This window comes from Takifugu flavidus, chromosome 15 (assembly GCF_003711565.1).
Source record: "Takifugu flavidus isolate HTHZ2018 chromosome 15, ASM371156v2, whole genome shotgun sequence".
NCBI lineage: Eukaryota > Metazoa > Chordata > Actinopteri > Tetraodontiformes > Tetraodontidae > Takifugu > Takifugu flavidus.
In genome coordinates, this window is record NC_079534.1 from 9,004,210 (window position 1) to 9,022,140 (window position 17,931).

At 43.6% G+C, this 17,931-nt stretch overlaps 1 protein-coding gene across 1 annotated transcript; it reads right to left on the minus strand.

Moving 5' to 3' along the window:
• Window positions 1–14,534: 14,534 nt before the first annotated feature.
• On the minus strand, window positions 14,535–16,516 carry LOC130539342 (uncharacterized). The gene is made up of 4 exons (XM_057057616.1): window positions 16,291–16,516; window positions 15,632–15,883; window positions 15,280–15,540; window positions 14,535–15,197 (listed from the first exon to the last, which is right to left on the minus strand). Exons 1-4 carry the CDS (start codon window positions 16,310–16,312, stop codon window positions 14,920–14,922), a joined length of 813 nt encoding a protein of 270 aa, XP_056913596.1. The 5' UTR covers window positions 16,313–16,516; the 3' UTR covers window positions 14,535–14,919.
• Window positions 16,517–17,931: the final 1,415 nt, after the last annotated feature.

The following is a 17,931-nucleotide window of genomic DNA, read 5'->3' on the forward strand; positions in this document are numbered from 1 at the left end:
TTTCACTTTTCGCGTGTTACTTTTGGAACGTAACTCCCGCGATAAACGAGGGATCACTGTATTTACAAAGTATAAAAATAAAAAACAAATAAGATTAGAACATAGGCATAGAGATAAAAACAAGAATAAATTATAAACATATTTAAATAAATATAGAATAATATTAAAATAAGATTAGAACATAAACATTAAACAATTATTTTAATTGAATGGGTTTGGAGGGCACCTGACCTGAAGCATAAATCCAGTCAAGAGAGCACAGCTCTGACAGAAAAGTATGAATTATAGAGTCTAATGGCAGACGGCAGGAATGACTTCCTATACCGTTCCTTAGAGCAGCGAGGCTGCAGAAGTCTGTTGCTGAAGCTGCTTCTCAGTTTGTCCACTGTGTTATGGAGTGGGTGGGAGGGATTGTCCATGATTGTCCGCACTCTTAACACCATCCTGTCCCTCACCACCTCATCCAAGTTTGCAGGTTTACAGCCAACAGCAGACCCTGCCTTTTTAATGAGTTTGTTAAGTCTGTTGGCATCCTTTGCTTTAATGCCTGCTCCCCAGCACACCACAGCAAAGAAGATCGTACTAGCCATGACAGACTGATAAAACATGTGGAGCATCCTGCTGCATACACTGAAGGACCTCAGTCTCCTGAGGAAGTAGAGTCTGCTCATGGCCTTCTTGTAAACAGCAATTTTTTGTCCAGCTGGACACCCAGGAACTTGTAGGATGGGACTATTTCCACATCTTTCCCACTAATGGGGAGGGTGGGGACTTACTTTTAATGAAATCCACCACCATCTCCTTTGTCTTGGTCACATTGAGCTGCAGGTGGTTCTCCCTGCACCACCTAACAAAACTCTCCACAAGGTCCCTGTATTCCTCCTCTTGTCCATTCTCCACACAGCTGACTATGGCTGTGTCGTTCGAGTACTTCTGGAGGTGACATGACTCAGAGTGGTACTGGAAGTCAGCTGTGTAGGTGGTGAACAGAAAGGGGGACAACACAGTTCCTTGAGGAGCCCCTGTGTTGCTCATCAGGGGGTCAGACACACAGCTCCGCAGTCTCACAAACTTTGGTCGACCTGTCAGGTAGTCCTCAATCCAAGAATCAAGAGGAGCATCCATCTGCATGTTCTCCAACTTAGCCCTCAGCAGTCTTGGCTGGATGGTGTTGATGGCAGAAGAGAAGTCAAAGAACATGACCCGCACTGTGGTATTTAGTCTGTCCAAGGAGGAGTAAGCCCTCTGTAGCAAGTATATCACTGCGTCATCAACCCCCACCTTGGGCTGATAGGCAAACTGCATGGGAGGTCTGAGGTGTGACAGCACCAACCGCTGTAATCTTCATAGTCCTTCAAGCAGTTCATAGCATACATGTATCTCTTCACCGTATCGCAGACCCTGTTATCTTCCACCGAACAAAGAGTAAGCATGAACCACTTCTGTTTGGCCCTTTGTTCTTCATTCTGCAGAATTATTTTGTATGGTAAAAGTATCAAACATCATCCATCATCTTTTAACAGCTTTGGTGACCCCAGTGTCCCCTCCTGGACACTAAGGGTCTCTGTGACTTTGCCTCTCAGTTTCTTGCAGGTCCTGGGTGGAGTGATGCACTACATCTGGGTGCTTCCCAGTAAATGGCACAGTCCCTGTCTCTCTCTCTCTCTCTGTCTCTCTGTGAGGAGCGTGGTGAGTGTGTCGGCTGCGGGAGTGAGTGATCGATAAAAGTGTTTTTTCCAAACATTTTCTAATTTCTAATTTGTATTGTCACACTGGGTGGTGTTTAGTCATATTGTGGAGCACTTTTCTGTAATTTTGATCATTTGTTCACTGTCTTTTTTTAAATTGTTAGGCATGGCAGCTGTGGCTGCCAATCATGGCAGTGCTGCCAGGAGTCTCCGGGTTGGAGAATTTGATTGTGAAATGTAAATTGTATACAAAGGGAGGAAATTGAAATGGCATTTTATTGTGAAATGTAAATTGTGTGTAAAAAAAAAAGGGTTGAAATGGAAATTTAGGAAGGGTGTGGTTGAGACTGGGAGAGCAGATGAGTCCGTTCGGTTCCTCATTCATTTACAAGGAAACAAAGGTTCAAAGAAGACCAGCGTCAAACGACTGAGGGGGGAACATTCTCAGTCATTCAACTTCTTGCACCAGCTGGAACACATGCTGTGAAGGCACCAAACTCCTGCGGTGCATGCAGTGCGCACCTACTGTAAAGACGTCCTGTGTCCTCAGAGGCGGGCCTTCGACTATATAAGATCAGAACTGTGTACATTTAGTAGAGATAGTCTGCTTTGGAGATTGCTTGGACTCAGCCACAGGTAAGAATCCACACGGCAGCAAAAGATCACGGTGCAATGTGCGGAATGGTCCATCTTTTCCCTCTGGTTTGACAGTATACACAGGCAAGTCACCAACACGTTTGACTACTGTGTGAACATCTGACTCCCATTTATCAGCCAACTTGTGCTTCCCTCTTATCCGAACATTCCTCATGAGGACCCGATCCCCTGCTTCAAGAGTAGACTCAACCACTCTCTTATCAAAACGTTTGTTACGTTCAGCTGTCTTTGAGGCATTCTCTGTGGCGACTCGATAGCTTTCCTCTAGGCGACCCTTTAAGTCATGCACATACTGGGAATGTGACTTTGGTTGACTGCTCGCAGGTAGACCAAACGCCAAGTCGACCGGCAACCTGGGTTGTCTGCCAAACATTAGTTCATAGGGACTGAATCCAGTCACATCATTCCTTGTGCAGTTATAAGCATGCACTAGAGCAGGGGTGGGGAACCCTTTTCATATCGAGGGCCATTTCAATTTTTATAAAGTCCTCCGAGGGCCATACTATTATGAACACATACCTAGGGATGCAAAAAAAAAGTCTATAACCACTGTGTTACCAAGTCTCATGATTGCTGCATTTGAGTTTGAATTATTTATTTAGCACACATGCATATAAAATCACCAAAAAAAATAGAATAAAATGACAAGTAAAATATGTTTTCATGATCATACAAAACAATAAAAAGAGGTGCAGAGTTGAGGCAAGAGACCCGTAAGGGCCTGTTCGAGGCCTCTACTCACAAAAACTGCAATACAACAAGATAATCAAGAAAATAAATGAAAAAGAAAGAAAGATAAAGACAATAATAACAACAACAACTAGAAAGCACTTGGAGAGCGCAGACCTCCGCCAAGCGCAACAATTCCTGGCATATTGTGATTTCCACCATAAATATTAGTCCCACATATACTTTGACTACATATTTAGATTCCTTGACCATAAAAACATACCGTTAGCCACTGGAATCATAATATATGTCTTAGTTCAATAGTAGAGAAGAAATGGGGTACTTCTTGTCAAAGTGACAGGTTGACCTTTCCCTGAACCCGCCCACATCTGTTCCCCCCCCCCCCACCTCCCTTCCCCGCCTTTCCCGCCTTTCCCGCCTTTTTTAAATAAGGGCAACAGTTACAAAACAGTTACAAAACAGTTTTGCCATAGTCCTGGCATAGCCATCTGTGGACAACATGAGTAGTTCTACATCCGTGATTGGTGAGACGGCTGTGACCGTTATAAGAGAATTGTGTGGAAAAGTAGTTGAAAAATCCACGGTGTTTGTACAGCGTTCTCAGGCGTCACCTTCTGAGCCTTTGCAGCAAGAATGGTCTTTGGAGCCTTATAGTCAAACAGGGAGTTTTGGGTATGTGTTCCGTTACAAGACGGGGGAGCTGATTCTCTATCAGCGGGAAGAATCTTCCAGTGAGGGCCCTATGTTGTCGGCTACGATGTCTTCCAATGACTGGGGTGTGTTGAAACTGATCAAACCGAGAATGGTGTGTGTGACTGAAGAAGGCTGTGAAGAAAGAAACAACACAGAACAGAAACCTTCCACAGAACAAACATTTTGTGAAACATTTGTGAAAACTAGAGAAGAGAAAACTATTGGAGAAAGTTAGACTGTTAGAACCCTAACACTGTGGTTCAGAAGAAAAGAGAAAAGAGTTGGTGGCCTCAAGTAAGAAATTTAGGGGCCTACGTTGTCTTCCGGTGTCCGAGGTGTGTAACTGAAGAAGCTTAAATCCCGTGGAGACCTGGAGGCCCTCCTGGAGAAAAACATTCTTAACATGAGTTATATCGCCTGAACCTGTTGTTTGGTAGAGTTCCCGTGTAGGGAGGTATCCCCATGGGAGTTACATCACCACCAGTTGGTCCACCGGGGCAATCGTCAATATCAGACTTTTCGGCGCCAATCAACTTTTTTTTTTTTTTTTTCCTTCTCGCCAAGCATTGTAAAGCGAATATATACATGATCATCTCACAGTCATTAGCTCAGTCCTCCAGAACTTCATCGGAAGCTTCACCGTCTGCGAGCGCGTGTAACAAACAAAGATGGCTGCAAAGATGACTACCGGTAAGCCTCAAATTCTTCCCAAACTTTTTCTCTGTAGTTTTCTAAATAGTTTTAGAAAACTATTAATGAATGAACTATTAATGATTAACTACTATTTACGAATAACTGTGTTTTAGAAGTTACAGTAGAGGTTAACCATATGCCAATTTATCCTGGTAAGCAATCCGTGATCTTTTTAACCTGAAAGTTGTTCTATTTTTATTCTAGATTTTTAAGTGTAATTTTCTGTATCTTTAAAGTCAGCGCCGATGAGTTTGAAGGAATAACCCTCACGCAAACAGACGTTGGTATAGTTTCTTTTAAATGATTAACTCAGTTTTTTTTTTTGTTTTTTGTTTTTTGTTTTTTATGAACAGCTCAGTTGTTCATAGATTGCTGAAATATAACTTTTTATGATACATTTTTCAGATCTGTTAGCCAGGGCTGAAAGATTGGTATCCGAAGACAACCAAGAAACTGAAAAAGCAGTAAAAGCATTGCTGTGTTCTGAAACCCCACTCCCCGTGCAGGGGACAAATTGCTGTGTAACTGAAATTGGTGAAATTGAGATTGAGAGGGAAACCTCGGCACTTCAACATGGGACTGACTCAAGTAAGCAGACGAACAAACTCTCCAGAAGACGTGTGAGACAGCCAGGAGGACCGAAGTCGACTGTACAAGGTAATATATTTATCTGTGATTAGAAGTATATACAAAATATGTGCCGTTTTGATGATTTGTATTTTAACGATTTTCCCCTCTGTCTAAACAGAACCATCAAAACAGAACCTTCAAACGTGCGCCTCTCTGAGCACTGTGACTCCCACGGCCTTTCCACCCTCCCGTGAACCTTCTGCCCCTGCGAGGAGACGTAGAATACGGCAAGCGTGTACCACTCTGACCCCTGTACTTACAGCGGCACCCACGGCAGCTCCACTCTCCCTTTCACCAGATCCTTTCGAACCTGCGAGGCCGATAAGGAGACGTAGGAACCAGAGACACAAGTCTAACATTGTCAGGAGATTGTTTGATGGTATATTTTATACTATATCTTCTTGACTAATAATAATAATAATATATAAAAAAAATAATAACTCATCTCTCATCTAATTACAGATTCAGGGTTGAGATTAAACGAGAGCGGTCCTGAACCGTCCTTCGACAGGGTGGAGGGGGATACGGGGGGCAACGATCATCCCCAACAACAGCACAACACAATGTAACAGGGGTTATCAGCGAATTGGTGGATGTTGCCAGACGACATAGTAGTCGCAATGATTTAATACAGTTGGAGGTGGTGGGTGAAAACGTACACAATCATGTTACAGTTGCTGTGGATGAACAAGGTGAAAATATTCTACCGGCTTTTAATGGAATGCTAGATCGGATTGTGCAGTCAAACGGTATCATTTCATCGGATGAGAATATAGAATTCATCCTTCACGTGGTGCAGAACCCAGGAGGAGGTGCCAAACGTAAGATGGAGAAAACTCTAGACTGTGAAATCATTGACAAAAAAAGACGTCACTTATTTATCGTAGGCAACAGAGACAACCAGCTTTGCTTCGCCATCAGTCTAGCTCACGTTATCTACCCGAAACTTACTGAAAGAGAATGCCTTGATATTGCGAGGAAGTTGCAGCATCAGGCTGGTTTAAATGATGAGACCCCCGTCACTTTCAGTGACATTGGTAAATTTGAAAATATTCTGGGGCGTAAAATTGTTTGTTTTACAGAACATGCCACAGTAAACCCCTCTCACATTATGAGACAAAATTCTCTGATCGTTCCAATCAGTTGTTTCTCTTTTTACTACAAAATCACTATTATGGGATAAAAAATCTCAAAGCCTTCCTGGGGTCGTCAGTCTGTAATTATTGTTACAAGACTTTTAAGCACCCCTATACCCACTTTTGTAAAGGTTACTGCGCAGTGTGCAACGATCCTGCCTGCCCCACAGAAGGGTTCAACACAGTGGTTTGCTCTGACTGTAACAGAACGTGTCGCTCACCCTCTTGTTTCACCAGACACAAATTGGTCGGTTCAAGCAGAAAGTCCAGCCTCTGCGACCGAATCAAAAAATGCGCACGATGCGAACTATACTACAGTGTCAATTTGTCGTTAGACGATGCAAAGCATCGCTGTGCGGTGAAAAAATGTAAAATCTGTGGTGAAAAACTGCAGAGCGACTCTAAAGTCGATCATAGTTGTTACATTCCTACCCTCCAACCAGACATCTCACATCCTGATTTGGTTTTTTATGATTTTGAAACATTTGTGGGTCAAAATGGAGAGCATGTTCCTTTTTTAGTGCATACAAAAACATCCAAAGGTGAAGAGAAGGCGTTTTATGGTCTTGACTGTGCTAAAATGTTTATTTTGCATTTCAGGAAGCCACTACACAAACAGAACATCTTTATAGCCCATAATGCCAAGGGGTTTGACAGTTATCTGGTGTTAAAAGGTATGTTGGAACTGGATGTGACGCCACAACAGATTCTGATGAACGGGAGTAAAATCCTCAGTTTTGAGGAATCCCATTATGGTCTCAAATTCATAGATTCCCTGTCATTTCTCCCCATGCGTCTCAGCGCTATGCCCAAAGCCTTAGGATTCACTGACAAGACCAAGGGGTATTTCCCACACAAATTTAGCTCAGAAATTCACCTCAATTACGTGGGGCCCTATCCCGTTCCGTCCGACTACGGCGTAGATCACATGACGGTGCGCGAACGGGAAGAATTTGACCCGTGGTACAACGAGGTCAGCCGAGGTACCTTTGACTTCAAAAAGGAGGCCTCGCTGTACTGCAAAAATGATGTTGACATTCTCACCCAGGGCAGTCTTAAATTTAGAGATCAGTTCCTAGGTGAGACGGGGGTAGACCCTTTTGGTTCTATCACCATAGCCGGAGCCTGTATGAAGGTGTTTCGCACCAATTATCTGACTCCTAACACTCTGGCTATCCCCTGCCCTCACAACTATTTGAATCAGAGCAAAAGATTCTCTAGCGCATCGGTTCAATGGTTAGAATGGTTGATGCACAAAGAAAAAATCTTTATACAGCATGCTCTAAACATGGGTGAAAAACAGATTGGTGCATTTTTCGTAGACGGATATGCTGAGATTGACGGTGTAAAACATGTCTGGGAATTTCATGGATGTTTTTACCACGGCTGTCCCAGTTGCTTTGATCCCACAGTACAGTGCGATATGAGAGGCGTCACCTTTGGTGAACTGCACTACAAAAGTGAGAAGAGGGTGAGTGAGCTACAGACCACACATGGGGTTCGTGTTGTAGTCATGAGAGAACACACGTGGAACCAGATGAAAACAACATGCACGGAGGTTAAAGAATTTCTCCGTTGCTTTAACGCTCCTGAGCCTCTCAACCCCCGAAAAGCACTTTTCGGAGGTAGAACGAGCGCTTTAAAACTGCGACACACGGCAGCGCCCGATGAAACCATCCACTATGTTGATGTCACCTCACTGTACCCGTTTGTCAACAGTACTTGCTCTTACCCCTTAGGTCACCCCGTGATCATCTACAAAGATTTCGAGGACCCACGCAGCTACTACGGCTTCATCAGAGCCACTGTGTATCCTCCTCGAGGTCTTTTATTCCCCGTGTTACCGCACAAAAGTGAGGGAGGTAAATTACTCTTTACACTGTGTCGCACCTGTGCCGAAACTAACAATGAGGGTGGCCCCTGCGAACACGACGATGAGGGCAGAGCTCTGACGGGGGTCTGGGTCACCGTTGAATTCATCAAAGCTCTGGAGGTGGGGTACAGGGTGGGTAAAATTACAGAAGTCTGGCACTTTGACAAGAGCAGCGACACTGTGTTTACCGACTACATACACACCTTTTTGAAAGGAAAGCAGGAAGCCTCGGGTTACCCCGCTGAGGCGACGGACCGAGAGAGCAGGGAAAAATACATCAGGGACTATCAGGAGCATCAGGGCATTCTTTTAGATGCTGGCAAAATCGAGACCAATCCTGTGAAAAGACAGGTTGCTAAATTGTGTCTCAACAGTTTGTGGGGAAAGTTTGCACAGAGAGATAATTTGTTTAAAACCACCATTGTCTCAGATCCTAAAGAATTCTTTAGTTACATGTTTTCAGGTAAATACAAAGTCGAATACTTTTCCGTTCTCCACAGCAACAGAGCTCTCATCAGGTGGAAATACACCGACAGGTACGTTCAACCCCCAGGTAAACAGAGTAATGTTTTTATTGCAGCATTCACCACAGCACACGCACGACTGAAGCTGTACAGTTTCTGGAAAAACGTTCTAAAAACATTGAGTACCACGACGTTCAGTTGCAGCACCACATGTCGACGGTCTGCGGACAACATTGCATCTATTACCTCTGTCACCGCGCGTGCGGGCTATCTTTTGATCAAGTACTGTCTTTGTACAATGATGATGTAATAAAGAATGACTTCATGGTGTACGACTATGTGAGGAAATATCAGCGTTGTATTAGAAATAAAATCAATGGTCCCTCCAAGCAGGGGTGTTGTTTTTTGCAATGTTTTAAAGATTTTTAAAGTTTTTGAATGAATGACTGTACGCTCGAAAAAATGTTTAATAAACGCTTTATTGGTAAAAGACAAAACTTTGTGTATTACATTTATTCACGATGAAATGTTAATCCAACGCGGGGGGTCATTTGTTCGTCTTCTAGTTTTTGACGGTAGATCCGCAGGTGTTTCAGAGTCTTGAGATCCGATCGCATCCATCTTGAGGAGTCGGTATTGATTACGCGCTTGTGGGTTACTTATAGAAGACAAAGGGATGTTTAATTCTGAGAGAGTATTTAAAAAATGTGTCCATCCGGGAGGTTCAGAACCCTCTGATTTTTTCTTTTTAAAAGGAAACAAGAGTCGTTTGAATAGATCGATCATGTGAGACCCTTTTACAACGTTGCCCCGGTACACAAATTCCCCTTTTGTATTCCAAACATCGTGACGGTCGGATAATTTCTTTAAGACGTATTCGGCGTTCTTGCGATCTCGCGGTGGGAGGCTCTGCAACACGTCGTCGATGATGCTATCGGACGTCCGTACGTCCGTCCCAGAATCTGCCTCTGCCTCCGTCTTTGTCAGATTCTCTGTCAGATTCTCTGTCTGATCCTGCTTCACAAAGGTCAGATATCTTTGCAGTAATGCGTTATATTTTTTAATTTTTTCATGAGAGCTCAGCCCCTGCTCGTTTAAGATGGCTCTCATCCTAGCATCCAAATCGTCCTCCGCGACATCTCTGATGGACTGGGAGGGTCGCGTCAGGCGGTTGAGTTGATGAGGGGTGACGAGAAACATTTTTTGGGCCTTTTTCAAAGTCATTTTCGTATCAATCCTCCGACGAGGTTCCCGATCAAAGGTACCACCGCTGAGAGGAGAGGTAAAAGAAATCCGCCCGTCTGCTTCTTTAGAACCTGTTGCTTCCTCTTTAAACTGGTTCTTTTATCAGCCAACAGTTTGATAATTTTTTTCTGTCTCTTCAGTTTTTTAAATTGAGAAGGAGTCAGGGGGACGTTTCCTTTTAGAAGATTTAAAGAAATCTCACACAGTGTCTGGATAAAATCCGGGGAGCTGTGAATAAGAATGTCTCTACGTTTCTTGGGTGTGGCACGGTACAGGGCCTTCAGCAGGGGTGCGTTTCTTTTTATACGCGCTGACATGATGATCTACGTCGACGCTCTGGGGATGTAAACGGCCGCTTGCTGGTGAGGAAGTACACCCGTCCTCAGTCTGTACGGATCTGGGCAGACGGGGGTGAGATCCACTATTAAATACCCGTGAGGGTCTTTTGTGGCGTCTTCAAAACTCTCCAAGAAAAATGTCTTTTGTGATGGAAAAATCTGATGAGCCAATATATTCATTTGTAGTTTATCCCGTGGGTTTTTAAACATGACCAAATAATTGCTGTTCAAACTGATGGTCCGACTGTGTTTACCCTGGTGAAACACGTTTTGAGTCAACATCATAACACTCATGTTTCTGTGGTGGCGATACTGTGTAAAAATCTTTACCACTTCAGGATGGTCAGAGGCTTGAAAAATAACATCGTCCAAAATAATCAAATGCTTTTGATCAGGAGGAACAGTGTTTCATCTTCAAAAGAATCAGGCAGACCTTTGACAAATTTAATGTTTTTAATCATCTTTTGCAGTTCAGTGTACATAGGTTGAAAAGAGGTATAAATCCACACGATATTGTCAGGTACAACATTTATTACACGGTCACAGTTTTCCAATACATTTTTTACAAAATAGGTCTTTCCACACCTGCTCGGACCCACGATTAAACAAGAAAAAGGAAAGATAAACCTAGGATCAAATTCAATTTCCTGCATTTCTAATACCCGAAAGGCAGAGTTGTTCCGTCAGCAAAGAGTCGTCTTTTGTCATACACCACCCTAAATTTTTTATCAAATGACACATTTCTCAATGCAAAACCCTTTTTATCACGTCTGATGCTGTGTTGACGGATCTCGATCGTGTTTCCCTCTTGTTTATTACTCAGGTAACCCTCCACCAGCTCTCTGACACTGTCAAAGCTCACACGCTCACAACATTCGCGGGTCTGAGTGATACCTTTCACACGCATGACGACTTTCTTTTTATTTCGTGTTTGGTACGCGTAACTCTTGGGACCCGCCGCTGCAAACTCTTGAATGCTGTCACCATCCAGTTCATCCGTCAGGTCACCTAAATAGTTACCCAGCTCTAGAGGTTTCTCACCCTCTTTGACCAGATAGATTAAACTATCTGTGTCGATGTAAAACACTCTGTCTTGTAGTTTTTCCAGATAACTGTACAGCTTCAGTCGTGCGTGTGCTGTGGTGAATGCTGCAATAAAAACATTACTCTGTTTACCTGGGGGTTGAACGTACCTGTCGGTGTATTTCCACCTGATGAGAGCTCTGTTGCTGTGGAGAACGGAAAAGTATTCGACTTTGTATTTACCTGAAAACATGTAACTAAAGAATTCTTTAGGATCTGAGACAATGGTGGTTTTAAACAAATTATCTCTCTGTGCAAACTTTCCCCACAAACTGTTGAGACACAATTTAGCAACCTGTCTTTTCACAGGATTGGTCTCGATTTTGCCAGCATCTAAAAGAATGCCCTGATGCTCCTGATAGTCCCTGATGTATTTTTCCCTGCTCTCTCGGTCCGTCGCCTCAGCGGGGTAACCCGAGGCTTCCTGCTTTCCTTTCAAAAAGGTGTGTATGTAGTCGGTAAACACAGTGTCGCTGCTCTTGTCAAAGTGCCAGACTTCTGTAATTTTACCCACCCTGTACCCCACCTCCAGAGCTTTGATGAATTCAACGGTGACCCAGACCCCCGTCAGAGCTCTGCCCTCATCGTCGTGTTCGCAGGGGCCACCCTCATTGTTAGTTTCGGCACAGGTGCGACACAGTGTAAAGAGTAATTTACCTCCCTCACTTTTGTGCGGTAACACGGGGAATAAAAGACCTCGAGGAGGATACACAGTGGCTCTGATGAAGCCGTAGTAGCTGCGCGTGGGTCCTCGAAATCTTTGTAGATGATCACGGGGTGACCTAAGGGGTAAGAGCAAGTACTGTTGACAAACGGGTACAGTGAGGTGACATCAACATAGTGGATGGTTTCATCGGGCGCTGCCGTGTGTCGCAGTTTTAAAGCGCTCGTTCTACCTCCGAAAAGTGCTTTTCGGGGGTTGAGAGGCTCAGGAGCGTTAAAGCAACGGAGAAATTCTTTAACCTCCGTGCATGTTGTTTTCATCTGGTTCCACGTGTGTTCTCTCATGACTACAACACGAACCCCATGTGTGGTCTGTAGCTCACTCACCCTCTTCTCACTTTTGTAGTGCAGTTCACCAAAGGTGACGCCTCTCATATCGCACTGTACTGTGGGATCAAAGCAACTGGGACAGCCGTGGTAAAAACATCCATGAAATTCCCAGACATGTTTTACACCGTCAATCTCAGCATATCCGTCTACGAAAAATGCACCAATCTGTTTTTTCACCCATGTTTAGAGCATGCTGTATAAAGATTTTTTCTTTGTGCATCAACCATTCTAACCATTGAACCGATGCGCTAGAGAATCTTTTGCTCTGATTCAAATAGTTGTGAGGGCAGGGGATAGCCAGAGTGTTAGGAGTCAGATAATTGGTGCGAAACACCTTCATACAGGCTCCGGCTATGGTGATAGAACCAAAAGGGTCTACCCCCGTCTCACCTAGGAACTGATCTCTAAATTTAAGACTGCCCTGGGTGAGAATGTCAACATCATTTTTGCAGTACAGCGAGGCCTCCTTTTTGAAGTCAAAGGTACCTCGGCTGACCTCGTTGTACCACGGGTCAAATTCTTCCCGTTCGCGCACCGTCATGTGATCTACGCCGTAGTCGGACGGAACGGGATAGGGCCCCACGTAATTGAGGTGAATTTCTGAGCTAAATTTGTGTGGGAAATACCCCTTGGTCTTGTCAGTGAATCCTAAGGCTTTGGGCATAGCGCTGAGACGCATGGGGAGAAATGACAGGGAATCTATGAATTTGAGACCATAATGGGATTCCTCAAAACTGAGGATTTTACTCCCGTTCATCAGAATCTGTTGTGGCGTCACATCCAGTTCCAACATACCTTTTAACACCAGATAACTGTCAAACCCCTTGGCATTATGGGCTATAAAGATGTTCTGTTTGTATAGTGGCTTCCTGAAATGCAAAATAAACATTTTAGCACAGTCAAGACCATAAAACGCCTTCTCTTCACCTTTGGATGTTTTTGTATGCACTAAAAAAGGAACATGCTCTCCATTTTGACCCACAAATGTTTCAAAATCATAAAAAACCAAATCAGGATGTGAGATGTCTGGTTGGAGGGTAGGAATGTAACAACTATGATCGACTTTAGAGTCGCTCTGCAGTTTTTCACCACAGATTTTACATTTTTTCACCGCACAGCGATGCTTTGCATCGTCTAACGACAAATTGACACTGTAGTATAGTTCGCATCGTGCGCATTTTTTGATTCGGTCGCAGAGGCTGGACTTTCTGCTTGAACCGACCAATTTGTGTCTGGTGAAACAAGAGGGTGAGCGACACGTTCTGTTACAGTCAGAGCAAACCACTGTGTTGAACCCTTCTGTGGGGCAGGCAGGATCGTTGCACACTGCGCAGTAACCTTTACAAAAGTGGGTATAGGGGTGCTTAAAAGTCTTGTAACAATAATTACAGACTGACGACCCCAGGAAGGCTTTGAGATTTTTTATCCCATAATAGTGATTTTGTAGTAAAAAGAGAAACAACTGATTGGAACGATCAGAGAATTTTGTCTCATAATGTGAGAGGGGTTTACTGTGGCATGTTCTGTAAAACACAACAATTTTACGCCCCAGAATATTTTCAAATTTACCAATGTCACTGAAAGTGACGGGGGTCTCATCATTTAAACCAGCCTGATGCTGCAACTTCCTCGCAATATCAAGGCATTCTCTTTCAGTAAGTTTCGGGTAGATAACGTGAGCTAGACTGATGGCGAAGCAAAGCTGGTTGTCTCTGTTGTCTACGATAAATAAGTGACGTCTTTTTTTGTCAATGATTTCACAGTCTAGAGTTTTCTCCATCTTACGTTTGGCACCTCCTCCTGGGTTCTGCACCACGTGAAGGATGAATTCTATATTCTCATCCGATGAAATGATACCGTTTGACTGCACAATCCGATCTAGCATTCCATTAAAAGCCGGTAGAATATTTTCACCTTGTTCATCCACAGCAACTGTAACATGATTGTGTACGTTTTCACCCACCACCTCCAACTGTATTAAATCATTGCGACTACTATGTCGTCTGGCAACATCCACCAATTCGCTGATAACCCCTGTTACATCTCGATAGAATGTTGCAATGTCAGGCACATTTCCCCGAGTGGGAATGTTAAAGGAGCGTCTTGTTCTCCATGTGTTAAAATCATTAAAAAACCTCTCACCCGCCAGCAGAGAGAGATCGGATGGATTTTCTCCTAGCCCTCCTCCCCCTTGCTGAGGAGAAAGTTTAGGAGGGGCCATGTGTGTAAGGCGTGAGGGGCTGCTCTCTGACCCCCCTTCTCCTGGCCTCTCATCCTGTTCAGGAGGGGTTAGGAAGAGCCGATTGTGTCTCTGCTGAATCCGTCTCTGATCTGATTGTTACCGCGTGTAAGACATGATCACTTTGCGTGTGGAGAGCTGATGAAGGAGAATGATTTTCAAACTCTACTGCATTAACTGCATTAAGGTTTTCGAGGGCATCATTTATGAGTTGTAAGGTGTCAAGTTCTAGGACGTTTTCATTTTGCTCTGCTGCGTTAGGGCTTTCGGGAGCATCAATTATCGCTTCTGTAAATTGTAAATTTATTGGAATGGAGATTGGAATTTCACTTAATTGATCAACAGCTATTTGTAAAGCATTCGGTACTTGATTAAAATATTCAACATTGAAATCCTCATCCATATCTTAAACAAAAGACAGAAAAAGGAAAAAAAAATTACAGCTTTTTCAACACTGTTTTAGTACACCTTTGGTTACAATTGGAGGAAACAATATACCGTATGACATTATTGAAAATCTCCAGCACTACCATGTCTTGGGGGTGTTGGGAATGAATGTAGCAGCCTGTATCCCCCTCCACCCTGTCGAAGGACGGTTGACGAACGCTCTCGTGGTGCTTGTGCTGTTGTTGGGGATGATCGTTGCCCCCCGTATCCCCCTCCACCCTGTCGAAGGACGGTTCAGGAACGCTCTCGTTTAATCTCAACCCTGAATCTGTAATTAGATGAGAGATGAGTTATTATTTTTTTATATATTATTATTATTATTAGTCAAGAAGATATAGTATAAAATATACCATCAAACAATCTCCTGACAATGTTAGACTTGTGTCTCTGGTTCCTACGTCTCCTTATCGGCCTCGCAGGTTCGAAAGGATCTGGTGAAAGGGAGAGTGGAGCTGCCGTGGGTGCCGCTGTAAGTACAGGGGTCAGAGTGGTACACGCTTGCCGTATTCTACGTCTCCTCGCAGGGGCAGAAGGTTCACGGGAGGGTGGAAAGGCCGTGGGAGTCACAGTGCTCAGAGAGGCGCACGTTTGAAGGTTCTGTTTTGATGGTTCTGTTTAGACAGAGGGGAAAATCGTTAAAATACAAATCATCAAAACGGCACATATTTTGTATATACTTCTAATCACAGATAAATATATTACCTTGTACAGTCGACTTCGGTCCTCCTGGCTGTCTCACACGTCTTCTGGAGAGTTTGTTCGTCTGCTTACTTGAGTCAGTCCCATGTTGAAGTGCCGAGGTTTCCCTCTCAATCTCAATTTCACCAATTTCAGTTACACAGCAATTTGTCCCCTGCACGGGGAGTGGGGTTTCAGAACACAGCAATGCTTTTACTGCTTTTTCAGTTTCTTGGTTGTCTTCGGATACCAATCTTTCAGCCCTGGCTAACAGATCTGAAAAATGTATCATAAAAAGTTATATTTCAGCAATCTATGAACAACTGAGCTGTTCATAAAAAACAAAAAAAAAAAAAAAAAAAAAAAACTGAGTTAATCATTTAAAAGAAACTATACCAACGTCTGTTTGCGTGAGGGTTATTCCTTCAAACTCATCGGCGCTGACTTTAAAGATACAGAAAATTACACTTAAAAATCTAGAATAAAAATAGAACAACTTTCAGGTTAAAAAGATCACGGATTGCTTACCAGGATAAATTGGCATATGGTTAACCTCTACTGTAACTTCTAAAACACAGTTATTCGTAAATAGTAGTTAATCATTAATAGTTCATTCATTAATAGTTTTCTAAAACTATTTAGAAAACTACAGAGAAAAAGTTTGGGAAGAATTTGAGGCTTACCGGTAGTCATCTTTGCAGCCATCTTTGTTTGTTACACGCGCTCGCAGACGGTGAAGCTTCCGATGAAGTTCTGGAGGACTGAGCTAATGACTGTGAGATGATCATGTATATATTCGCTTTACAATGCTTGGCGAGAAGGAAAAAAAAAAAAAAAAGTTGATTGGCGCCGAAAAGTCTGATATTGACGATTGCCCCGGTGGACCAACTGGTGGTGATGTAACTCCCATGGGGATACCTCCCTACACGGGAACTCTACCAAACAACAGGTTCAGGCGATATAACTCATGTTAGAAGAATGTTTTTCCAGGAGGGCCTCCAGGTCTCCACGGGATTTAAGCTTCTTCAGTTACACACCTCGGACACCGGAAGACAACGTAGGCCCCTAAATTTCTTACTTGAGGCCACCAACTCTTTTCTCTTTTCTTCTGAACCACAGTGTTAGGGTTCTAACAGTCTAACTTTCTCCAATAGTTTTCTCTTCTCTAGTTTTCACAAAGTTTCACAAATGTTTGTTCTGTGGAAGGTTTCTGTTCTGTGTTGTTTCTTTCTTCACAGCCTTCTTCAGTCACACACACCATTCTCGGTTTGATCAGTTTCAACACACCCCAGTCATTGGAAGACATCGTAGCCGACAACATAGGCCCTCACTGGAAGATTCTTCCCGCTGATAGAGAATCAGCTCCCCCGTCTTGTAACGGAACACATACCCAAAACTCCCTGTTTGACTATAAGGCTCCAAAGACCATTCTTGCTGCAAAGGCTCAGAAGGTGACGCCTGAGAACGCTGTACAAACACCGTGGATTTTTCAACTACTTTTCCACACAATTCTCTTATAACGGTCACAGCCGTCTCACCAATCACGGATGTAGAACTACTCATGTTGTCCACAGATGGCTATGCCAGGACTATGGCAAAACTGTTTTTGTTTACTGTTGCCCTTATTAAAAAAGGCGGGAAAGGCGGGGAGGGAGGTGGGGGGGGGAACAGATGTGGGCGGGTTCAGGGAAAGGTCAACCTGTCACTTTGACAAGAAGTACCCCATTTCTTCTCTCTAATAGTTATTCATGAAAAAAAATTCACGCTTTGAAACAATTTTACGAACTATCCTTCGGCGTGAGGTTTCAGCTTCGTGGCTATTAATTCACTCACCACAAAACTTGCACGCGTAATATTCTGTCTGTCGGTACATGGTCGTGTGAAAGCTGCTTGTTGAGCCTCCAAACTCCGGCGAAGAGCGTTAATTTTATCCAAACTCATCTGTCCTTTCAACTCGTCGAGTTTAGCGTGTTTCGCTAAGCACTTTTCGTCCGTGTCAATGAGTCCAGCCCACTACGTACATCACATGCTGTGTTCACTGACCCTGACCTTGACTCGGACATAACATAACCGTCTGTTTTATCTCAGAAAACGGGAAAATATTTCCTCGTTACGAAAGAAATTTCAGGATACGAAAGGCAAAAATACGCTACCGCTGCTACTCGCAGCTCGCGGAGTTTAGCGAACGGTCCTACTGTATAAGTGCACATATAAAATATAAAAATCTTATTGCGTTGCGGGCCGGTAGAAATGGTCTCGTAGGCCGTATACGGCCCGGAGGCCGGAGGTTCCCCACCCCTGCACTAGAGGCTTAACAAATTCCC

Bases quoted from the DNA above. Each gene is read 5' to 3' on its own strand.
- LOC130539342 (XM_057057616.1), bottom strand. From the start codon at position 16,312: ATGGCTGCAAAGATGACTACCG. The intron at 15,541-15,631 runs GTAATATATTTA...CTGTCTAAACAG, and splicing joins ACCGAAGTCGACTGTACAAG to AACCATCAAAACAGAACCTT. The intron at 15,198-15,279 runs GTATATTTTATA...ATCTAATTACAG, and splicing joins TGTCAGGAGATTGTTTGATG to ATTCAGGGTTGAGATTAAAC.